This window comes from Megalobrama amblycephala, linkage group LG20 (assembly GCF_018812025.1).
Source record: "Megalobrama amblycephala isolate DHTTF-2021 linkage group LG20, ASM1881202v1, whole genome shotgun sequence".
NCBI classification, from domain to species: Eukaryota; Metazoa; Chordata; class Actinopteri; order Cypriniformes; family Xenocyprididae; genus Megalobrama; species Megalobrama amblycephala.
In genome coordinates, this window is record NC_063063.1 from 8,116,046 (window position 1) to 8,140,824 (window position 24,779).

Here is a 24,779-nt window from a genome sequence, read left to right on the forward strand (position 1 = left end):
TAACTTTTCCGGCCTCTTATTGCTACCTGTCCCAACTTTTTTGGAATGTGTAGCTCTCATGAAATCCAAAATGAGCCAATATTTGGCATGACATTTCAAAATGTCTCACTTTCAACATTTGATATGTTATCTATATTCTATTGTGAATAAAATATAAGTTTATGAGCTTTGTAAATTATTGCATTCTTTTTTTATTCACAATTTGTACAGTGTCCCAACTTTTTTGGAATTGGGTTTGTATAAACTATACTATGTTTTGTTTTGTGGGTTTTAGTTACCAGTTGGAAGGAGCCATCCTTTGTAACCAAGGAGGATATTGTTTAAAATGGTTAAATCTGGCCAATTGTTTTTGGATATTGCTCATGTGCAGGATGTGAATGGTCACAAAATCCACAGAATTATTTCAAAGCACAGTGCACTACCATGGAGAATGTAAATTGCTGTGACTGGTACAGGGAAAAACTAGTGACATTTTGACAGAAGGATGAAAATCACCTGAATGTGAGACCACCTCAAAACAGCTTCTAAAGCCCTGGATGAGACATGCAAACCTCCAATTTATTCTTGAACTGTAAGCAAACAGCTAAAAGAGGCTGGATTGAGAGGTTGTGCACCAGTAAAGAAACCATTTATTAGTTTTATCAACTGCAAAACCACCTTGGTATTGCCAAAGAAATCAAGGACGAGAGTTTAGAAGACTGGAGCCGTGTTTTGCAAGTCCAAGAAGTCAAAATTTAACAACCTAGCAATGGATAGTGCCAAGGTATGCTCATAGGAGATGACTGGAGTGTTTTAATACCAAATGCATACTTGGTGCCATTAAGCACGGCTGGGGAAACATAATGGTATTAGGGACGCATGTCTGCAGCAGGTGTTGGAAGGATCTACAAATAGCTGGCACTTTGAAAATGGACAAGGTACTTAGGATTCCTGCTGATGACAATGCAGCCAAGTATGGAGGATCTGTTTCTAGAGCAAATGTGTATTTTCCAACATGATAATGATCCCAAAGCGCACTGCGAATGCAACAAAGTTGAACGCAATAAGTGATCATGCTGAGAATTTTGAAGTCTTTAAGTGGTCTCCTCAGTCCCCTGATCTTAAAGCCATTGAAAACCTTTGGGAAATTATAAACCTGCACTGTGAGAAGTCATGCAGGTCTTCCAATGTAGCTCAACTTTGAGAAGAATTTAAGGAGGATTAGAAATAAGTTAAGCACGACACATGTGCAAAGTTTAGTGAGTCAATGCCAAGGAGAATGGCTGCTGTAATCAAAAACAAGTGAGAAACAACTAAATATTAATAACTGATTACATTGCATGCTTAATTTGCTGTGAGCTTTTTGTTTTTCTCTTTTTAAAGTTATATTTATGGGCTTTTATTTGGAGAGGACAGTAGAGAGCAGACAGGAAAGCACTGGGCAGAAAGAGCGAGGCAGGATCAGCAAAGGACCTTGAGACAAGAATCAAACTTGGGTCGCCGTGATCGCATTTGCGCCCTATGTCGGTGCACTAACCACTAGGCTATCGGCGCTGACAGCCTTTCGTTTTTCTATGCATTTTTTGCATAATACTATAAAACCCATTCCATGAAATGCTGCCTTTCATGCCAAATAATTTTGTCATTTTAATAACTTATCCAAGTTTAGTGTATTCTTCTTCCCAGTATATCATACTCCTCATATATTGATTGTTTAATTGAACCTGAAGGGTCATTAGAAACAAATATTGTGCAAATATCCCCTCCAGACATCACTTTTAGCCATTACTATATGCAACACAAGTCCAAATGTGGTCTACAATGACTTTATGATATGCTTAGGTAGATAAAAAACAGGTCTTGATAGGTTCAAATACTGACAACCATTTAAAGTGTAAAAAAAGCAGCTCATTAACACACATCTTGTTCTTGTTACTAGAATGTGTTGGTATACAGACATGAACTCAGTACCATCAGCAAACATATTAAGAAATGAAGATGTTCTTCCAGCCTCATAGTATAGGATCCTGAAGCAGAATCTGAAAGAAGAGAGAAAATATCTCATTAGATATCTTTGACAACATCGAAGCAGTTACACTGCACAGAAAATACAACTGAAACTATAACCAGAGAGAAAAGCTTATTGTAGTGAAGGACAACAAATGTTCTCAGACACACTTGTATCCAATTTAGCGCATAAAGAGTGGAAACAGAACCTGAGAAACTGAAACAAATGTCTTCTGGTTTTTGTCATACGTTTTGTTTTGTTTTGTTGTAATAACACTAGTGACAGTTTTGTACATAATGGTTACAGATTCTGCATGGCTACATAAGAAAACACAACAGGATCAGAGGGCCCTCTGGGTGAAAGACTCTTGATATTATTCTCTACCAAAACACTAAATAGCAACAAACATCACCACAAATCTGATTTTAACTTATTTAGTGCTCTGACAAGTAAAACTGATAGCCACTTAGGGTACGTTTACACGACAATGATGTACTAAAAAAGGAAACGTTTTTTCTTTGTACAAATGACAACATTATCAACTATCCTTGTTCAAACAGATCTGCACAAATGACTAAAAACTTTGTATTACGCATGCCAGTTGGCGATGTCACATTGTAAAGAAAGACTACACGCCTGTGCATACGCATTCTTTTACAGAGAACTACATATCCACCTTATTTTAAAGGTGCCATTCGAACGTTTTTTTTACAAGATGTAATATAAGTCTAAGGTGTCCCCTGAAAGTGTCTGTGAAGTTTTAGCTCAAAATACCCCATAGATTTTTTTTAATTAATTTTTTTAACTGCCTATTTTGGGGCATCATTAAATATAAGCCGATTTATGCTGTGCGGCCCCTTTAAATCTCGTGCTCTCCGCCCACGGAGCTCGCGCTTGCCTTAAACAGTGCCTAAACAATGTTTACACAGCTAATAACCCTCAAATGGATCTTTACAAAGTGTTCGTCATGCATGCGGCATGCATGCGGCGGATTATGTGAGTATTGTATACTGTTATATTGTTTACATCAGTGTTTCTCAACTCCAGTCCTCGGGACCCACTGCTCTGCACATTTTGTATGTATCCCTTATTTAACACACCTGATTTAGATCATCAGCTCATTAGTAGAGTCTGCATGAACTGAATTGAGTGTGTCATATAAGAGAGACATACAAAATGTGCAGAGCAGTGGGTCCCGAGGACTGGAGTTGAGAACCACTGGTTTACATTGATTCTGAATGAATTTGAGGCTATGCTCCGTGGCTAACGGCTAATGCTACACTGTTGGAGAGATTTGTAAAGAATGAAGTTGTGTTTATGAAGTTGTGTTTATACAGACTGCAAGTGTTTAAAAATGAAAATAGCGACGGCTCTTGTCTCCATGAATACAGTAAGAAACGATGGTAACTTATAACCACATTTAACAGTACATTAGCAACATGCTAACGAAACATTTAGAAAGACAATTTACAAATATCACTAAAAATATCATGATATCATGGATCATGTCAGTTATTATTGCTCCATCTGCCATTTTTCGCTGTTGTTATTGCTTGCTTACCTAGTCTGATGATTCAGCTGTGCACAGATCCAGTCATTAATACTGGCTGCCCTTGTCTAATGCCTTTCATAATGTTGGGAACATGGGCTGGCATATGCAAATATTGGGGGCGTACACCACCGACTGTTACGTGAGGTCTTTTAAACAAATGAGATTTATATAAGAAGGAGGAAACAATGAGACTCACTGTATGACATTCCATGCACTGAACTCTTGTTATTCAACTATGCCAATATAAATTCAATTTTTCATTCGAGGGCACCTTTAACAGTTTAGTGCACTTTGATATTCTTCTCATTATTTCCCTATAGCGGCTAATAAATCAGAAGTCTCGCACATTCACAGAAAACAAATTGAAAAATAAAGTGGATGGACTAAACACAATACGCATGTGCATGACGTCACCTTTTTCACAGATTTGCGGTTTTGCAGTTTACATGGAGATGACAAAGGTGTTGTTTTCAAATCTTTCACTTTGAAACCTCTCTTCAAAATTTGCATTTTCAGGCCACCAAAATGCCATTGTTGTGTGTATGAACGGCCAAAACGCATAAAAAGTTTTTAGTTGATAACGGTGTCGTGTAAACAGCCCCTTAATTTTACTATTGTGTCAAATATGAATTTTGGGTACCACTTTTAATGATTAACAGAACATAGAGTAAAGGTATATTAGCTATTATGCAGTAATTAAGTTTTAACAAACCAGTAATTATTAATTAATTAATAATTAAGGGGATAGTTCAACCTAAAATGAAAATTAAGTCTTCATTGGTGTTGTTCTAATGCTGTATGCCCTTCTTTCATGAAATTTTCATATGTTTTTTTTTTTTTTACCAAACCCTATTGTATACCCTCAGAACACATGGAATATATGAGATGTGTTGCGGACCATTCTGTGATATTTTTGCATCTTTTTTTAAAAGCTTCACGCTGGTCCCTATTCACTGCCATCATATGGACGAGTGCGGGTGGGACATTAAAAAAAAATCCTTTTGTGGTCCAAAAAAGAAAGAAGGATATACGGCATTAGAACACCATTGGAACCACAGAACAAAATGATAACTTAATTTTGATTTTAGGGTGAGCTATCCCTTTAACTGAACAATATTAAGGGCATATTATTAATTACAGCTTATCAAACATTTGAAGGATAAATAAGCAGAAATAAGCCAATAATTACTGGTTAACTGAATGTACAGAAGATGCCTTAGGGTTACACTTTATTTATAGTCCACTTTAGACATTCTACTACCTATAAGTAACTTTGCCACTACATGTCACTAACTCTAAGAGTACTGGTAGAGTATTAGTAGACTGTTAGGTTATGTTAGGTTTAGGGTTAGCAAAATAAGTTGATATGCACTTGCAAAGTTACTTGTAGTCAGTAGAATGTCTGTTGGGGGTCTATCAAAATGAAGTGTTAGCGACAGTCTACTAATACTCTAATGAGAGTTAATTGACATGCTCTCTCTGCAAGAGTTACTTATAGAGGAATGTCTAAAGTGGACTATCGAAATTGTCACCCCTTTTAGCCATTATTTACATCTTACAAACATTTGTTTTTCCTTGCCATCTTTTAAGTAAACTGAACAATATGAATCATTGTTTAATTAGTGTTAGTTTTACAGTTTTCAGTAATAAATTGCTAAAATTGTTTAATAAATACAATTGACCCCGTTCTAAAGTAAAAATCATATCCACATTAATTATTGTTTTGTATGACACTTAATGAGTGATGTTATTCACCAGAATAAGCCAGTAATTATGGCTAAGTTCCCAGTAATACAGTACTACAATTTCTGGTGTGTTCATGCTTAACTATTGCATAAATAATGCCTAATATGCCTTTATGTTCAGTTTATCATTGACCATTGGTGTGTTAATGCTTAACTACCGCATGATTATGGACCCTTAAAATAAAGTATTACCAAATTTTGATCCATTATTGCACAGGTAACTTGCATAAAACTATTATTCTTCAGGTTTTCCTTTTTAATTTTAATAATGACATCTATTTTATGTAAGAAAACTGAATCAAACCATTTTTACTGCAACACTGCTTTCATAATGCATGAAAGAAGGGTTAAGAGGAGTTGTTCTGCACCAGAATGAATTCCCCTGAAGGTGCCATGGAAATTACCATTACATGACAACTTCTTGCTCTGGGTGGGTTCTTGAATTTGTTCCCATGTTTTCTCAGAAGATTTGTGGTGCCTTGTTATTCTCCCTCCATAAGAGTTATCCTCCTTGGGATAAGACTGTGGTATATTTCCTTTCCCATTTCCTTTGTTGTGTTTGGATAGGTCTGCTATTCTGTAAAAATGTGCTGCATTATAGTCTGGATGTCATTACTTCAGTAGTTATTTCCGAGTGCTCTGTAAGATTTGTTGACCCTGTTGGCTCTCGCAGTGGTTCCCAGACATAGACTGTCAGGGCTGAGCCTATGTATCTCCATTTGTGGTTGATTTGATATTCCACACAACATTAACCAAAACCATAACTCATATTTAAGAATATGTGGATGCCTATGTATTATATAACAAAATATCAAGCATTTATTTATTTTTTAACAAAGATAGCATAGTATGTTTCTCAAGTAAATCAATTCAATAATAATTTAATAAATTAGTTAAATTGAAACAATACATGCAGAGATTTACATAATACCAGGGGTGTCCAAAGTCAGTCCTGGAGGGTCACTGTTCTGCAGAGTTTAGCTTCAACTTGCCTCAAAAAAGTTCCTAGTATGCCTAGTGAGACCACTTATTAGCTGGTGGTGAATTTAATTGGGGTCAGAGCTAAACATTGCAGGACAATGGCCTTCTGGGAGCTGGATTGGACATTCCTGCAATGAAGACAGAAAGTAATATGAGTTGCTATTTGTCAAGGTTGCTGGAACATTTACAGTAGTTGATGTGATGATCTTCACCTGTGGTACTGTGACTCTGCTAGGACACCTGTGTGAACCATTAAAATCTTCTGAGAAAAGATCTAGTGTCATTTGTTGGCACCTATTCTATATACAGTGGGTATGGAAAGTATTCAGACCCCCTTAAATTTTTCACTCTTTGTTATATTGCAGCCATTTGCTAAAATCATTTAAGTTCATTTTTTTCCTCATTAATGTACACACAGCACCCCATATTGACAGAAAAACACAGAATTGTTGACATTTTTGCAGATTTGTTAAAAAAGAAAAACTGAAATATCACATGGTCCTAAGTATTCAGACCCTTTGCTGTGACACTCATATATTTAACTCAGGTGCTGTCCATTTCTTCTGATCATCCTTGAGATGGTTCTACACCTTCATTTGAGTCCAGCTGTGTTTGATTATACTGATTGGACTTGATTAGGAAATCCACACACCTGTCTATATAAGACCTTACAGCTCACAGTGCATGTCAGAGCAAATGAGAATCATGAGGTCAAAGGAACTGCCTGAAGAGTATATTACAAAGGTATCCTAATCCTAATCTCCCCAACTCCACCAACATAATTTAGGCATCTCATTTATCATACTCCTCTTCCAAGCACTAGTAATCCCTCTGGGGGTTATATCCAAGCTCGAGTTGAAGGTGCTTCCTCAAGTCCCTCCACAGCGGACAGCAAGCCAAATACGCTTAACCTTATTAACTTAAAGATTACATGAGAAAACGAACTTGTGAAACACCTTTTATACAGACTATTACAGACCTCTCATTAGCCAGCGGTACATACGTGTAAATCTGCGTTATTCAGAGAAACAATACTGCCTGAAATACTGCCTATTTAAAATGAAATGGAATTGTATTATTTTTTTAATTTATAATAATATAATATAAAATAATATATTATTTTTTGGTGAATCATGATTTGCTCGTGAAAACTGGCGTACGCAGATTTTATGCACAAATCTGTGCATACGTATGTTGCAGCCTCCAGTATAGAGTACCTCAGGGATGACATGTTTTTGTAGGCAAAACCCAGAAGCGAGTTAGCATTTTAGGACTTCCGGTTCCATCGCACTAAAGTCTATGGGTTTTTTGAATGGGTTTTTGCTAAATCGCCTGAAATAAGGTCTGTGGTTAACAAAGCCTCTAAATATTTGACATAAAACACACCAGTTATAACCCGCTTGTGATTTTTTAAAACTTTATTGTGTCTTAAAATCGGCGGTTGCTAACAAGTTGCTAAAAGGGACTGCTTCCTTTGGCGAGGACTTTAGACATCATCATGACAAACAGGACATTTGGACAGCATTTCTCATGAAAAAGTGGATAAGTATTCATACACAGCGCAGATCATAATCAGCAAGCATGTTTTTAAATAAAGTTGATCCGCGACCATGGTGTGCTGTAGTCCGTTTATAGCCTACTGTTAGCTTTTTATATCTGACGACTTTATTTAGGCTTCAAAATGTATAAATGTTGTGTTAACTTGTAAAGATTATCTTGATAGACAAAACGTGTAAGTGTCATAACCCTTTGTTAAACACAGAGCTTATTTTTTGCGATTTTCAAAAAGTCTATGGGAAAAATGCATAGGCTTTCGATCGAGGGAACCCGTGCGCCACTAACTTCCGGGTTGGCCTACAAAAACACGTCATCCCTGAGGTACTCTATGCACGTGACGTCACCGTCGACTATTCGGCTACTGCGGTTAAAAGACTGAGCGGCAGCATTGGTTTTCAGCGTGAACGCCACAAAAAACACACAAAACACATCCAAAACGGGAAAGAGCTTTGCGACTGACTGTACAAATAGCTTTGAAACAAAATCTTAGGTATTTTTACAGAATGCTGAAAGCTACAGAAAAAAGAAGCAAATAGATCACTGCAATTCACAGAAACAACTGGACTCAGGCAGAGAAACATTGATTTGCATTTATCATTTTGTGTCAAAATGTTGGATTTTGGGATAAAATCATACTTTTTATATTGTATTGTTATATATTGTGTTGACAACTCATCAATTAAATATTTACCATCTTATATTCTGCATAATTGGGTGTTTTTAAATAAACACTGACAAAAACCATATAAGTTTTAGGGCTGGACGATATGATGAAATATATAACATTGATATAAGTGATCACTCCGATTTAGACCTACCTATATTGTAGTTATATAAAGTGTTCACAGGCAGATTTGCTTTATGTATTTCCTCGGCGTCGAAATCAGGTACAGATAAATGTCAAGAAACACGATTCCTGGCTGCATGCCGATATCCATGGATTAGGTTTCTTTGACATGTTATAAAGAACACTTTCGTGCCCAACCTTTAGTGTAATCGTTTGTTTTACTCGAGTTTTCGCAGTTTCCCCTATTAAATCCAGTCATGCAGCAGGTTCTTTTGCCACTCAGTCCAGCTGAGGGAGCGCGTTCTGGCGGGAAAGTGACGTCTATGCATGACTCTTGTGCAATACGCATGCAGTTTTATTTTTTAACCGCTAGAGGACCTAGTGTACCTAAAAGAGGGATCTACCTGAACTCTGGCAGGTCTAGTGTCCGCGCGAGCCCTCAAGCGGAGAAATTAAGTTCTTCAGCCCTGTGTACGAACTCACGCGCCTCCCGCTGCAGAGAGGAAGATGTTTCTTGTTACTTTGTTACAGTTTAATGTTTCATGAAAGCCTAATGCGTCGTAAACTGTAAGTTCACATGATTTATGAACCACTGAAGATGCTGCTGCAATTATCTTATTATCTTATACTGAGCGCATTGTCATTGTTTACCCCACTAAAGCCACACTCTTACCAGATTATGAGTGTTTAACTAATTTAAATAATATTTTGATTAAAATATTATAGAAGTAAATACAGAAGTAAAGATTTTTTTTTTAAATCTCACTCCAACGCCAGACTAAATCGTGACTAGTTCCCACACAACATTACGAGTTTATTTTTAATGCACTGATTAATTGTGTCGATGGGATGTGGATGCGGATGGGAGGGGAAAACTCTGGACTTACATGTGAGAAAGAGACAGAGAGAGAGAGAGAGAGAGAGAGAGAGAGAGGAGGTGATTTTTTTCACTCTGTTCAAAGCTGTATCATTGGACGCGCACTTGCACAGATTGCAGTTGCGTCTCATTTATGAAGAGACTCTAGATTCAACAACAAACACCAAAAGAATTCATCTGGAACAAACTGCACTCAAGACCACGATTGCTCAATAATGCTGCTCGCTTATTTGTAAAACTTACGCGGACATGTATGAGGATCAGAGCGATTTCAGGCGTTGAGTCTATGAAGGAACTATGACGCTGAATTTATTATTTCAAAGCCCATGTAAAGAGTGAATAATCTATCCGCACTACTTCATCCAGGACGACCTTCATCCAGCATGTTCACTGTGACTGTAGTATTTCTGCTGGTGGTGAGTACAGTCTCCAACTCCAACTTTTCTTGCTGTTTTCACACTTGAAAAAGTGGAATATCATTGATATAGCAAACTATGAGCGAATTAAAAATAAATCTAAAGGCGTAAATAAATTTTAATATGGTTTTTGTGCCTTCTGATTGTGTTTATTGAATTATTTTTTAAATTAATTAAAAAAAAAAATTCAATAAACACAATCAGAAGGCACAAAAACCATATTAAAATTTCTGACTGATAACTATAATTTCTGACTGATAATGATTGATTCTTTTATAACAATAGGCATCTCAGTGGCTAAAAAAAGTGTCTCAATTTACCTGAATTCACCATATATAACAGTGCACTGTAATGCTTTCGTAATAACTTATATTACACTTTATAATAAGATGCATATTCTCATGAATAATAAAAAAAACGTTATAAAACATACTATTCTATGATAATACATAATGTCTATTCATGCATCTTTTAAGAGTATATTCATGCATCTTTTAAGAGTATAATGCATTACAACATGATTAGTGTCATGTTTTATAATGCATTCAATCCTTTACATGTTTAACAATGTGTTTTAATGCTTTATAATTGTTTATGAAAACATTTAATACATTATGAAGCATATAATAAGGCATTATGAACACATTTATTATATAATGCATCATACAATGAGGCTTCAAACTGTTACCTCTTTATTATACAGTATGATGAATAACTCAGATTACCTTGTTACACCCACTTTGACAGACAGCACATTGTGTTCTTGCACTTGTCTCACTAGCTGAAATGTAGTTATTTATCAGGCTAATTGTTATTTAGTTTGTGTGGGTGGGTTGAATGTGGGGTGTATGTGTGTGCTATTGAAGCAAAAGCAGTGCCAATAATGACAAATAAGTCATCAAGTATACCACGTAATTGCGGGCATATTTGTGAGCCTAACTGCTTAATGTTAATGCTCGATGTTTGTACCAATTTCCTGTGTTGTGGTCACATGTCTTGTCTTGTTTCAAAACTGAGGCTGGAGCTACACCCATCTGAGCAGCATGATGGGCGTGTGGGCAATAACTACAGTATGTTATGGCAAGAGGATGTCAGCGCGTGTCCTTCATATTAGAGTCATTTTTTTTCTGGTAGCTATAATTACTGTACATTTTCTTCCATAATATAAGTATACAAACTGAACAGTGAAATTAATTAAATGAAATGAGTTCGTTTCACTCAAATAATAATGAAAGTTCATTGTACTTAATAGAAAAAAGTTGCATGAACTCAAAATTTGATTGTAGTAAGCTGAACTTAATATGATCGAGTTGCAGCAGATTTCTAATTCCTAGCATACTTTGCTTCATTTTGATTGTTTAAGGAAAGTAAAGTTGAAATTAAGTGTTATTTTGTGTTTTTGCACAAGATTAACATAGGGATGCATACGTTTGTGTTTAATGTTGTGTTATGCTGGGATTTAAAGGGGGTTCTGCTGTTATGTTATGCCTCGTTTCCACCAAGCGGTAAGGTTCAGCACAGTACAGTACGGTACGCAATTTTTGCCGTTTGCATTGTCAGAAGTTGTGAATGGTTCCCCAATTCCGTACCGTACCCCTTTTTTAGGACCCTTCTGTTGGGGTACCAACACAATAGTACCAATAGTACCAGTACCAAAAGGGTGGAGCTATCTCACTGCAGAACTTTGATTGGTTGACAGAGAATCATCACTTGCGCGTGCTACAAGGGGAATGACAACACAATACGATTGCAACACAATGTGTATTTTTCGGTTGTTTTTCCTTGCAGACTTCAGCCTTTGCTCAAACAAAGCTGCCGTATGTCCTCCATTGTTGTTTACTGTCACTTCTTCTTCACACGAGAATGGCTTCGATTGCTACTTTCTGGCATACACCACGCCCATCAAGCAAGCCGAATCAGAGTTTTCAGTCCCGAATCTTACTGTACTGTACTGAACTGAACTGTACCGCTCGGTGGAAACGCGGTGGAAAAGCCATTCGTTTTGTGGTGAAGAGTAGAGCCTGTGGTTATGTTGAAGATGGGCTGAAAAACTATTAAGAACACATATACTGTATGTTGTTTGATTATATATATATATACTGTACATGAAAATATATAATGGCAGTCATTTAGATAATTAGAAATAGCATGTGTTATTTGCTATCTAACATTTAAAGCTGCAGTCTGTGATTTTTTGGCCCTCTAGCGGTTAATAAACAGAACTGCACGCGCTTTGCGGAAGAACATTGTAGTGTAGCTACTTTTCTCCATGTATGTCTATGGCGAGTCATGCAGTTACTGCGATACTCTGCGGCGGGTCCTACCAGTCCGGTCTGAAATAGTCCGAATACAAACACTTATTATAAGTGTACCATAATGATTCAGGGTAAGACAAAAAAACGGTTTGGAAAATGGATTCATGTTGTGCATTCTCATTATATAATTTTTGTAAATTTTGAACACAAAAAAAGTTACGGACAGCAGCTTTAACCAAGATCCGAATGAGATGTTTATGTAAATGAACTGTACAATTAACATTATGATGAGTGCGGCGAGGCTGAAAACTGTGGAAGAGAAGGGAAGCCGGTGATGTGATTGTTAATGAGAGACGCCAGTGCACCACACTGGCCTTGCTCCGCTTCCATGGCTCTCGGCCCCGCCCCACTTGTCACAAAAATTTTAAGTTCTTTTAACTTAAAAAAATGAGTTACTTTGCTTAAATGTTTTGAGGTCATACATTTTCTCAAATGTTTTGAGTATTCTGAAAGTTTTACAGTGTAGGCAGTATACCATTTTTTCTGGATGTTTTTGGTACTTGCTTAGAAAAAAATGTTCCATTTTCAGAGAAAACAAATGAAAATCTCCTTGTTCAATGCTCTGTCAGTTGGCACACTCACCAGATCTCAAGACCCACAGAGAGTGTTTTCTGTGTCAGAAACTCAACATACATATTGCAAGTTAAATAGCCTATGACATGAAACATCCATTATTTTTCTGTTTGTCTTAGACATATGCATAGATTTTGCATTTTATGAAGAAAATGTGAATGGTTCCTTTCCCGTACAAACGTTACATCTACAGCGCAAAGGTTGCTATAAAGTGGTTGCTTGCTAGCCCAACATTCTATGAGATTCTCGTCTCAAGATATGACTCAGGTCCCACCTTCAAAAATAAGTATGTGGTTTATTTATTTATTTGAGAAACTGACTACAAATGTGGTTTGATGACATTTTAGAGCTTGCCCTGTATCATTATGCCACTTGCCAACTTTTTATGATACAATTCTTGAGGCTTTACAGGCAAGGATGTGGAAAAATTAACAGATATAATAGGTGCCTTTGCACTTGAATATTCTCCAATAGACTCAAGGCTTCTGGAAAACACAGAAAATAATATAGCTTTAAAGTACAAACTAAAAGCAAGCGAGAGAGAGAGAGAGCATGAAAGAGCTCCATTAGCTCCAGTATGCTCATTAGTTAGAGTCAGCTTTGCCAGAACAGTAGATGACTTTGAAATGTTGACAAGTGCCAACAGGCTATAAGGGTTAAGAGTTAAGTGCATTCAAGCATACAAACAGCAGCTCTCAAACATCATACCCCGTGTGACAGAATGGGAGGGAGGAACATTCTGCAGAACTGACTAATTCAACTGCATGATATGCAAATTATATTGTTTGACAGTCATTCTTTGGTTATTCAGTATGTACCGTATCTGTCATGACAACTTTATGAAATGGTGTTAGTTTGGAAGGAGGTTCTCAGTATAATAAAGGGATGCTTTGGCATGCTTGTCATTTCTAAGATTTGAATATATAGGATATATTTTTCTGAATTCTACATATAGCCCCTTAAAGATATTATAAACATCACCATCATGGTTTTCTGTGGAACTTTGAAACAATGTGTATTGTGAAAAGCACTATACAAATAAATTTGAATAAAAACCACTTGGAACACCTTAGAAATTACATAAGAGCATGCTTTGAATATGCTTGCATCATGGTGGTGACTTTCCATTCACATTTTTTATAGAAAATGTAAAAACAGTTCACTGGAATTCAACAATTTCACAATCATGATGATTTGACACCAATGATTTGACAGTCACCAGCCAAACGTTGGTAAATGCATTTAAAGGTGCTAAAGAGGTTCTTTTTGTTGACTGAGTTTTTGAAATGAGCGCATGGGTAAGAACAACCCCCCTCCTTCACAGCTCATTTAGAGGGAACGCCTCCCAAAACTCGTGCACGAGTATCGGAACACGAGTGTTTACCACGGGCATTCGCTGTGTTATTAAGCCGGGGACACATTTAACCACTAGCTAAAACATTCTGACTATGCTCAACATACAGCGATTGTTTCCTGCTCCTGAAGCAGATTTATATACTCTCACATGGAATTTGAACACCGACTGTAATCGCAGACTGAAAGCAACTGGCTCTGACTGGATGCGTTTGAACGCGATCAGTCATAAGTATCAATTTACATTCATAATCGGCCTTACAATCGTTAAATGTGTGCGCGACCTAAAGCCGTGGATTCATTATGTCGGACTCACCGCAGGTAACTCATAATCTGCAGTTGTTACTCCTGTCTCCTGACAAAAACATTGCATGCAGCGCCTGTGGAGTGTGGAAAGTTACCGGAGCGCGCAGCCAAGCTCGTCTCTCACATGGATCGTCATGGCAGTGATTGACAAGCCATCGCGTAAACGATGTTTTTAAGGCCCTACCTCGTGCACAGATGATGTATATTAATATTATTACTTTCAGTGCACCTAATAAATAGTCTTTTATCAGTTAGTAAAGACAGTTTCAAGTAATATTGCAAAAATGTATAAAACAAAACATCCTCTTTAGCACCTTTAATTAGGACCATTCTTAGGTTTATGAGTAATGAAAATAAACATGTCCAGAAATGTTAAGCTACTGATTTTTATCTGCTTAAACAAAACTGCACAAGTTACAGCAGCTTGGCCTGTCAGGTTGAATGTGACTGCAAACAGGTTCTATGACATGTGTCGTTGTTTGTGACCCTTCACACATTTCTAAAAACCTGGTAATCAATCAACCTGATAATTGCACACAAATTCTGTGTGGCCAAATCTGGAGACTCTCTATTTGAGTCATGTGCTGAAATTTTGGGGGTTGTTGAACTTTACCTGAGTTGGAATGCTCCTGTAGGGGTGTGTTTGTGTTTTTATGTGTGTGAGGAGGAGTTAACCCATGCCAGGGGGTAATGTGAGGGACAGGTAGAAACGAAGGGAATGTTAATTTGTGCTTTCCCAACCTCCTCTTCTTTTCACTCAGCTCTGTCACTTCTCCAGCTGACTCACAAACGCCTTGAGGGAATCATCTATTCTCTCTTTCTTTCATTCTTTATCTGTCTTTCTTCTCACTCTTTTAAACGTCATTCCACACACCTGTGTTAAACGTGGTTACTCAATGCACATCACACAGTCAGCCAGTCAAATATTGGCATTCATGTTACACCCTCAGACAAAAAAACATTCAACAGCTGCTTCAAGCTATCTTTAAAGGCTTATGTTGCGTTCAATTTATGTTGGTAATATCATATTTATGTGATGCACACATGACTTTATTAGACATTAAACTGTCTCAAAAAGTAAAATAAATGAAAGTACATAAAAAATAAAGTTACACTTTGAGATAAAGTTGTGATTACAACACAAAATATCACAACTGCAAGAAATAAACTCACTATGTGAGATATAAACTTAAATTTGCAAGATATTAAGTCGCAATTATGAGATCCGACAATTGCAATTGGGAGATATAAAGTCACAATTATAAGAATTAAAGTTATTTGCAAGATTTAAAGTCACAGTTGCATTTTTTTGACTCTGAGGCAGAAACAGGCTTCCATAGAAATGAAAGCACTAATTATAGAAACGATTACCACAGAAATTTGTTCTGCTCACATTGCATGAATGAGGCCCCTAACGAGTATCCCTTGCTTATCATTTTGCTGCACCAAAACCTACTCATCAGTAAAAAAAATAAATTTTTCATGTCAAATTCATTTTAGCTAAAATCATTTAGGTAATTTTTAATTTTGAGAACAAAGTAGGGATTTGAGTAACAAGAATGACTTACAGATGAAAAAGTTGCAATTGTGAGATATAAAGTTACATTTGAAAGATATTAAGACAATTATGAGAAACAAAAATTATAACTGGGAGATATAAAGTTGCAATTATGAGAATTAAATTTACAATTGCAAGATATAGTCGTATTTACCTTTTTTTTACTCTGAGGCAGCACTATTAAAGCACTCATTTTAAAAACTATCCCACAGAAATTTGTTCTGCTCATGTTTTATGAATGAGCCTAATGAACCTGATGTGCATCCTTTGCTTTTCATTTTGCTGCACTAGTGCTAAAACCCATATTAATCAGTAAAAAAAAAGAAAAAAAAAATCACATCAATTTTATTTCAGCTAAAATAAAACATACATCATATTGTAAAAGTACAAATTTAGAGATTTCCAAGAATGACTTGCATGCATCATAAATTATTTGCTATTTTATCTTGTGAACATAAATAAAAACCTTTAGACAGAAGACATGCTTTGTAAGACAGAATGCCCTGTTCAGCTGCCATGATAAGGCTGTACCTGTCAATCATTCAGTTAGATAGATGTTCAAAAGAAAGGCCGTTGTCGGAGAATTGAATTAAAGGATTAGTTCACTCCAGAATTAAAATTTCCTGATAATTTACTCAGCCCCATGTTATCCAAGATGTTTATGTCTTTTTTTTTCTTCAGTCAAAAAGAAATTAACCCTTTGACGCGTACGATCACACCGGTGTGATCAGTCTTGGCTGGTCCCAGGAGCGTACGATCACACCGGTGTGATTAGAACGTTCAGCGCATCACGTGATCAACTCCTAAATTCAAATGTGCGTGCGCGCTTTGGCTGGCGCTAAACCAAAGACGAACGCGCGCAGCGCTTTTCAAATATTACATATATGCAGTGTTTTCAACCAAATAATGTTTTTTTAGGTTTTAGACATTTAAATACACATGAGTACTAACAAAACAATATATTTAGAGTTTGTAAAATACACAATGATGTCTATAGAAGCGGAAATAACAACCCTTCCCATTATAATTAGACAACACGTTTTATTTATATCAGATACACATTGTGAAAGTAACTTTAAAGCTTACTCTATTCTTCCCCAGTTCACCGACTCACTTACTTTCATGTATTTAGGGAGAAGTGGATGAATTAACATGTTGTAAATCCAACAGATCCGATTCTCTGTGCGGCGCAAACTAACATGGCAGCGCCCATCGCGCACATGGCTCAACTAACGCGATCGTTATAAAGGTGTTTAAACAGCAAAACACATCCACTAGCACATATTTGGCAATCGGAATATCGGATATTTAACAAATTTGTGAATATTTTGAATAAAAAAGGAAAAAATGAAATAAAAGCAGATCATCAGTCATACAGCGCTGCAGTGTGTGTCACGTAATAACAAAGTCCCTTTAAGACAAGTAATTTCACTCGGCGGCCATCTTTGAAACGCCTCTCGGGCATCCTGGGCATCATGCAATCTCTTTGAATGGAGAAACATCAAATTCTCCAAAACTGTTCGCCAACCTTACGATTAAATTTCATATTTGAAATCATCAATGAAATCTAACAACAACCAGCTCATAAATTTAGTTTCTAAACGCTCGAATCATGACAAAAAAAACTATTTTTCAGGCTGGATCAAGCTAATGCGCATGCACAGACCTAAATGCGCGTCTCTTCGGAGGCGCGCGTCTGACTGTTTCTATAGAAACCGGTGATTCTAACGGCCGCTGAAGTGACGCGATGACAGAATATTTAAAACTTACGTGCGAAAGGGTTAAGGTTTTTGAGGAAAACATTCCAGGATTTTTCTCCATATAGTGGACTTCAGCGGCTACCAATAGGCTGAAGGTCCAAACTGCAGTTTCAATGCAGCTTCAAAGGACTCTACATGATCCCTTCTCTAGCGAAACAATTGGTTATTTTCTTAAAATAAAATAAATATTAAGTACTTTTTAACCACAAATGCTCATTTTGCAGTGCTCTGTGATGCGCCGTGAATTACGTAATCACGTTGGAAAGGTCACGCGTGAAGTACCGAGCAAGTGTTTACAAAGTGAACATGCAAAAACTAAGTCCAACGGCCTTAAAAAAAGGTAAAACAACGATGTCAGACGATTTTTCTGCCCTACCGCTGTACTTTTGCCTACGTCACGTGTGACCTTTCCAACGTGATTTTGTAATGCGCGGCGCATCACAGAGCTAGTGCAAGATGAGCATTTGAGGTTAAAAAGTATATACATTTTTTTTTTTTTGAGAAAATGCTTAATCATTTCGTTAGATATTCCTCAGCTGGGATCATGTACAGCCCTTTGAAGCTCCAAAAATCCTGGAATGTTTTCCTCAAAAACTATAATTTTTTTTCGACTGAAGAAAAAAAGACATAAACATCTTGGATGACATGGCACCCCCATGTCATCCAAGATTTTTATGTCTTTCTTTCTGCAGTAAATTATCAGGAAATTTGAATTCTGAAGTGAACTAATCCTTAGGGTTAAAGGGTCATGAAACCCCCCTGTTTTACCCTGGTCGTTCACACCTCAAAGCTCAAAAACTCTGTTAAAATGGGCGTGTAAAGCTCTGGAAAAGTGGGAGTGTAGAGGAGGGAAAAGGGGAGAGAACAACCAATAAAGCACAGACATAGAACACACTCATTATACAGAATAATGAATATTAATATATGAGTATGGAGAAAATGACAACAAATTCCCAAGCACAAGGATGAAATGCGAAAGAATATTTAAAAGGGCTAATAATAGACTTTGATTACGTTTACGAGCGCTGCGCTCTCGTGATAAACAACACTTAATTTAACATGGAAAGAATAAAGATATCTTTTATTTTTGGTCCATTTTTCTTTGAATTTTCGATCTAAATCAGTCTTTTGTCTATTAGAATAATCGTGTCATCGCATTCAGATAGGCTGCACCACTGTTTCAGTGTCCAGTTTGCACATATAATTAATTTGAAGAAAACATGATGGAATATGTGTGCCTACACCGTGCTGGTTCATGTTTGGTGCAGGAGAATGTGAAATATGTCTATAAAAACTTTAAACACTTTAATCTCCATTTGTGCTGGTAGATTACCACATGAACCCAAACTTCTGCTCTGGTCGCGTCGCAGGAAAACACATTTTTGTGTTGTAGCACTGAGGAAACAAACACAACTATACGACCTATGTCTCTGAATGACAAGAGGCAAGAGAAGTGATACTTCCTCATGCATAATACCGCAATTATAATCTTATGCATACTACAGCGCAGTGATTGGATTGAATGAGCTTTTTCTCATGAATAAATGCAGAAACTGTTGACGTCAGCATGTTCGACCAGCCCATACTTGGAGCCAACCAGCACTCCGGATCTTGCCGGTGGTACACGATGACATCAGATTTTGTGACATTGCTCCGACTTTGCTTTTCAAACCGGAAGACAGAAATCGCTATGAAAAATGCAAAAATAACTAATTTCAACTTTTAAATAAAATTATCTAGTACCTTTAGTGTTTTCAATGATGTGCAGCCTACACATAGTCCTATCTGTTCACATCTCAAAAAATGTGTTCTGGGGTTTCATGACCCTTTAAATGTACCGTAATGATTTACTGGTAAAATGCATGTATTCCCTTTGTAAACTCTGATAGGCATCATCAGACATTATCAAGACTAAATAATGGAACAAGTCTAGCTCCATTGTTATACAAATAGTATTTTTGGCTCTAAGTCTGTGTGGGAAGTTGTTGGCTTTTGGGATTGCATCCCCTGGAGATAGACACTCTAAATACATAGGAGTGGGAAAACTCTGTACGGTCCATGTCTGTATCTACCTCTGCAGACTTTTTCACAATGTTTCCCTTAGAATAATTGAATTGCTTTATTTCTCTCAAGTTGTATATCTGTAATATATATGTTAGCTCACAATGCTGAAGCTACACTAATTTCTATCAATATGTACACAGTAGTTTTAAAAGGGACCTATTATGCAAAATTCATTTTTTAAGGTATTTGAACACAGATGTGTGTGTAAACAACCAGCCTATAATGGTAAAAATCCACCCACATTTTTATAATCACCATAAATCATAAATAGTCTCTCCGAATGCACGGTTCCAGATTTCCCCCTACTCTTACGTAAGAGTAGTGAAGCCCTGCTCATGACTGGAGACGATCTGCCCTATTAGCATAGATACCGCCCTGAGAGAGCCGCAGCTGTCCGCCATTTCTGTTTACTCGCTGTAGCAGCTAGAGATATACAATGTCTACGCCAAAAACATTAAAAATGTTCTGTTATTTGAACAGAGTCTCCATAGACTCTCTGCATCTGAGCCACTGAGGACACTATGGTTGAATTTCATCAGTGTCCGATTCCGTTTCGAACAAGTAAAGGCCGAACACCGCTACTGCAAATCGTCATTTTGGCTGCGTGAGATTCTCCAGCTTTGTTATTGTTGAGCAACCGAAGCGCAAGCTGTTAAAGCTCCGCCCTCTTCTGGAAAGTGGGCTGGGAGCAGCAGCTCATTTGCATTTAAAGGGACACACACAAAAACGGCGTTTTTGCTCACACCCAAATAGGGGTAAATTTGACAAGCTCTAATAAATGATCTGTGGGGTATTTTGAGCTGAAACTTCACAGACACATTCTGAGGACACCAGAGAATGCATTTATCTGATGAAATTTACATTTTTGTTTCTGTACTATTTGCACAAAATATCTATACTAAAGTCGCATTGAGATCTTTTCTTCCATATTGTGAGGTACATCCGAGTGTCATTTTTTGAAAATTTAACATATATATATAGATGAATCATTCACTATAAGATATTATAGTGTGATATGAATTTTAATTTCATGTTAACTTTAATCTTACCCTCTTTCTCTCTATAGGGGAATGTCTTGTCTACACAGAATTTGTGTCCTTCAGGGGCATACACAGCCAGTGGAGAGTGTTGCAAACAATGCCAACCCGGGGAGGGGATGGTGAAGCCCTGCGGAGTGACACAGACAGTTTGTGAACCATGTCTTGACAGTGAGTATCCACAGAGATGTTGGCCGCAGTGTTGCTAAAATGAAGCAGCTGCCTTATTTAAAATGCCATTTCCTGTGCTGAACTCTCACTTGAGGGGAGTCAGAGGGCTTTTGAGCTGTGAATGGTAATTAGTAGTTAAAGGGGAAATGCTTTTAGGAAATGAGACTTGACAAAACATTGTCTGGAGTGCTTAGAGACCAATCTGGGTGTTTTCAGCCACTCATGACTCTGAGTGATATTAATTAAGGCAAAATCCAGCGGTACATTGCATTTACTGCACTGGCAGGGTCACAGAGCAGAGTGTTTGTACCGAGGTTTGGGAGTTAGAGTTTTTTTTATTTACATAGGCCGGTCCTGAGCCAAGTCCTGGTTCAGAGCCTGCCAGAATCCCACCACTTCCAAAATGATCTCCCACACGTCTGCTTGCATGACCCAGCTGAATAAGACAAGATAGGAGGAGAGAGATAAATGGAAATAGAGAACGAGTAGCCAGAAATGTGACCAAAAATAGTCATCCTTTAGTGCGTATTTTTGTAGAGTTTCATGCCTCCTTAAATACAAAAAAAAAAAAAAAATACAAAAAAAAAACTAATATTTACTTTAAATGCAATATTGATAACACACTAGTTAAATTTATAATCACATATGGTAACACTTTAGTTTAGGGTCCAATTTTAGTTGCTTATTAGCATGCATATTACTAGGATATTGGCTGTTTATAAGTACTTATAAAGCACATATTAATGCCTTATTCTGTATGACCATATTCTACATCCCTTAATCCTACCCAATAACTAAACTTAACAACTACCCGACTATTAATAAGCAGTAATTAGGAGTTTATTGAGGCAAAAGTCATAGTTAATAGTGTGAATTAAACCCTAATCTAAAGTGTGACCTCAAATAGTTTACATGTACTTTAAGGTAAAACTTTTAATTTTACATTATTACAAAGTGAACTTTTTAAACGTGTTTTTTTTTATTGAAAGTGTTTATGCTGATAACTTAACTTTTGTGCTTTTAACTTAAGTGCTTTTGGAGAAATAATAGCAGACACAAATGAAATGAGACAATTGTTGACCTACATTAAGACATAACCATGATCTGAGTTATTAACATAACTCAGATCATGGTCTGAGATGAGAATGAGAACATTTTGAGAGATCCCTTCTGAAACTCTAGAGACACATGATTGAGATTACTGGGGTCTTTTTCTTCAGAGAAAACTGAAGAAGTCGGAGACTACAGCAAAATCTCTGTTTGCTGTCTATTTAACCTCACTGATGTCTAGGAGATGTTAAAGATATTTCATTTGTGATTTCTTTCCTATGGGATATTATCGTATAAATGGTTTGTTCGACATATTATCACATTGACAGATAACTGAACCTACACTTGAGTTCTGTCCATACTTTTTTGTTAATATTAGCCTTGGGTGAAGGTCAGGGAAAGGCATGTCCACGAAGACCCCTCGACATAAGACCCACCAACCTCCTGTCATTCACCACAACCCTAAACATTCTTCCTTCAGTAATTTTCATCTATTTGTCAGGCCTTCCCTAAGGGCCTGTGCTGGGATCTGCGATCCTCATCCATCAACTTTAACTATTACATGCTGAAAACTCCAAACGGTTCTTTTCACAGCCTCATAAGTCACCTAATGCTACTTGACAGCACTTCAGCAATAACGTGTTGACATGTAAAAGTAGCATTTGGGATGGTGCTGGAATGAAAACAGATGTTTAAGAAATGATCATTTAAGTTAACCGGCTCATTTTAATTCCTAATACGTAAGTACTGTGTAATGTGAAAGTACCAGGTGTGTTTATTCACCAATCACGTCTCCATTTGACCTTCTCAGAAAACAAAAGGTTCAGCATTGAGCATCCTGCCCAGCCCAGCAACACTGGCTCAGCCAATGGTGTGAGTCTGGCTCGTTGCACTACAGCTCAATAACAATATATTTATAGTTTTTTTTAAAGGGTTTAGGCCCCACCCAGTTACCTTCCACTTAAAATTACTGACTGTAGCCCGCAGGGAGATTTTGAAGTTTACCATTATCTGCCATCTGTTTACTTGAAGTTGTCACTACATTCTCCCATTACTGGTAGAAGAGTCCATAAGACTCTAGCTTCATATTTAGCAGACTTGTGCTCTTCATTCAGTGCTTAATGCTGGTACTCTGAAACAGCGTCATGGCTTAGGTTAATAAGTTAAAGACATTTATGATTGAAGTATAGTTTGGGTTCACTTGAGAAAAAGATATGTGCTTAATTGTATTTAATGTATACTTGTAGAATTCTTAAAGTCCCCCTGCAGTCAATAATTTTATTTTTAAAACTCACCTTTGATAATCACAATGACATATTTAAATGTTTTTTTCCTGTGAAAATAAATTCTTCATGCCCGCAGCCATCTTTAGAATTTTGAACTTCCGTGTTTGTAGTAGCTCTGTATAGTTCTATGGCATCGCTGTCAAAGAGTAATTGTAAAGTTAAAGAAAGATATCGTGAGCACTATAATGTTCAAAGCGGATGTCATTACAAATGTCAGTAGACTGGGATGATTTTAAAACCTTCATGCTGTGGAAATACAAACCGGAAGACCCTGTTGAGTTCTGGGTAACTGTCTTGGTTAGACGACATATTAGGAGGATCGCGCTGCCTTCTGCTAGTGAGTTTAAGGCAGTGTTTTGATTTTCTGTCGTGATAGTAAAAAATGTCATCATTGTAGGTCATTCATGCTGCAGTTGATATAGAAACTCACATCATCGCTCAGGGATAAAACTGGACAATGTAATATGTTTTTTAAAGTGTTTTTTACACTATGGAGAATGCCAAATGTTTCTGTTTACAACGTGTTTTTGCAGCAATGAGCAATGTAGCCAATCACAGACATGTTTGCTGATCTCTTGAACGCAATGGCCAATCAGGGGTGTTTAATATAGTCAGAATCCACTCACCTCTAAAAACACCATAGTTTTTGTTCAGAGTTCTGCACGCTCACAAATCCTCTCAATAACAAAGTGTAGACAAAGTAAATAAGAGATTAATTTTACAGTGTAGACAACTTTATTTATTAGAACTTTGTGAGATCGCAAACTGAGATGAGTGATTGTAAATGGAGCGGTCTTTGTGCACTTTCTAGGCTAAAAATAATCCATTCAGAATTTAAATGAAAGTCGACACATAACGGTTATTTCTGTCATGACAACTCTCTGACATTTTGGCATGGTAATGACAACCTGGTCTCATAGGAGAGACGTACCCGTGGGCACGTTTTCACGAGACACAAAATTACGTACCGATGCGTACGTCTCGCTGCAGTTTCCAACAGAAACGAACGCTAGAGGCCGGTAAAATGTCAATAAGCGTTTTTGCTCGTTTTCACACGGTTTCGATGACGGCCGGGGTCGGATTATGGATTCATAAAGACTTGTTTTCACATCTCCTCGCGCAATATTATGTTACGACTTCAAAACGCTTCTTACCAGAGTGCCCGATTTGTAAACGAATATACTTTGGACTTTGCGTCGCTTGACCGGCTCTATGCGTTTCGCTTTTTTTGGCCATAACCGAACTTGCTCGGTAGCTGCCTGGGTACGAATCCCGTGAAAGGCCACTGATGGCAAAAATAGAAAACTCAAAGAGAGATTTAAACGAGCTGAAAAACGGTATGATCGCGGATGGTTTTTACGTCACGTTTGCTTTTGTTAACACTATCGGGTAGGTTTAGGCGTA

At 37.2% G+C, this 24,779-nt stretch overlaps 2 protein-coding genes across 3 annotated transcripts in view; one reads left to right on the forward strand and one right to left on the reverse strand.

Moving 5' to 3' along the window:
* Positions 1-8,685, reverse strand: part of slc4a1b (solute carrier family 4 member 1b (Diego blood group)) — a 35,035-nt gene extending 26,350 nt beyond the window's left edge. The window contains exons 1-2 of the mRNA XM_048171401.1: positions 8,641-8,685; positions 1,951-2,018 (exon numbers count right to left, since the gene is read on the reverse strand). Of these exons, the coding sequence (XP_048027358.1) occupies positions 1,951-1,995 (45 nt within the window). The 5' untranslated portion in view covers positions 1,996-2,018; positions 8,641-8,685. The remainder of the gene's footprint in view (positions 1-1,950; positions 2,019-8,640) is intronic.
* An 831-nt stretch (positions 8,686-9,516) lies between these two features.
* Positions 9,517-24,779, forward strand: part of ngfrb (nerve growth factor receptor b) — a 56,307-nt gene continuing 41,044 nt past the window's right edge. Inside the window, exons 1-2 of one of the 2 annotated variants that reach the window (XM_048170383.1) lie at positions 9,517-9,902; positions 20,898-21,039. In XM_048170383.1, coding sequence (XP_048026340.1) covers positions 9,870-9,902; positions 20,898-21,039 — 175 coding nt within the window. In that variant the 5' untranslated portion in view covers positions 9,517-9,869. The remainder of the gene's footprint in view (positions 9,903-20,897; positions 21,040-24,779) is intronic. The other variant, XM_048170382.1, reaches the window with a different exon arrangement.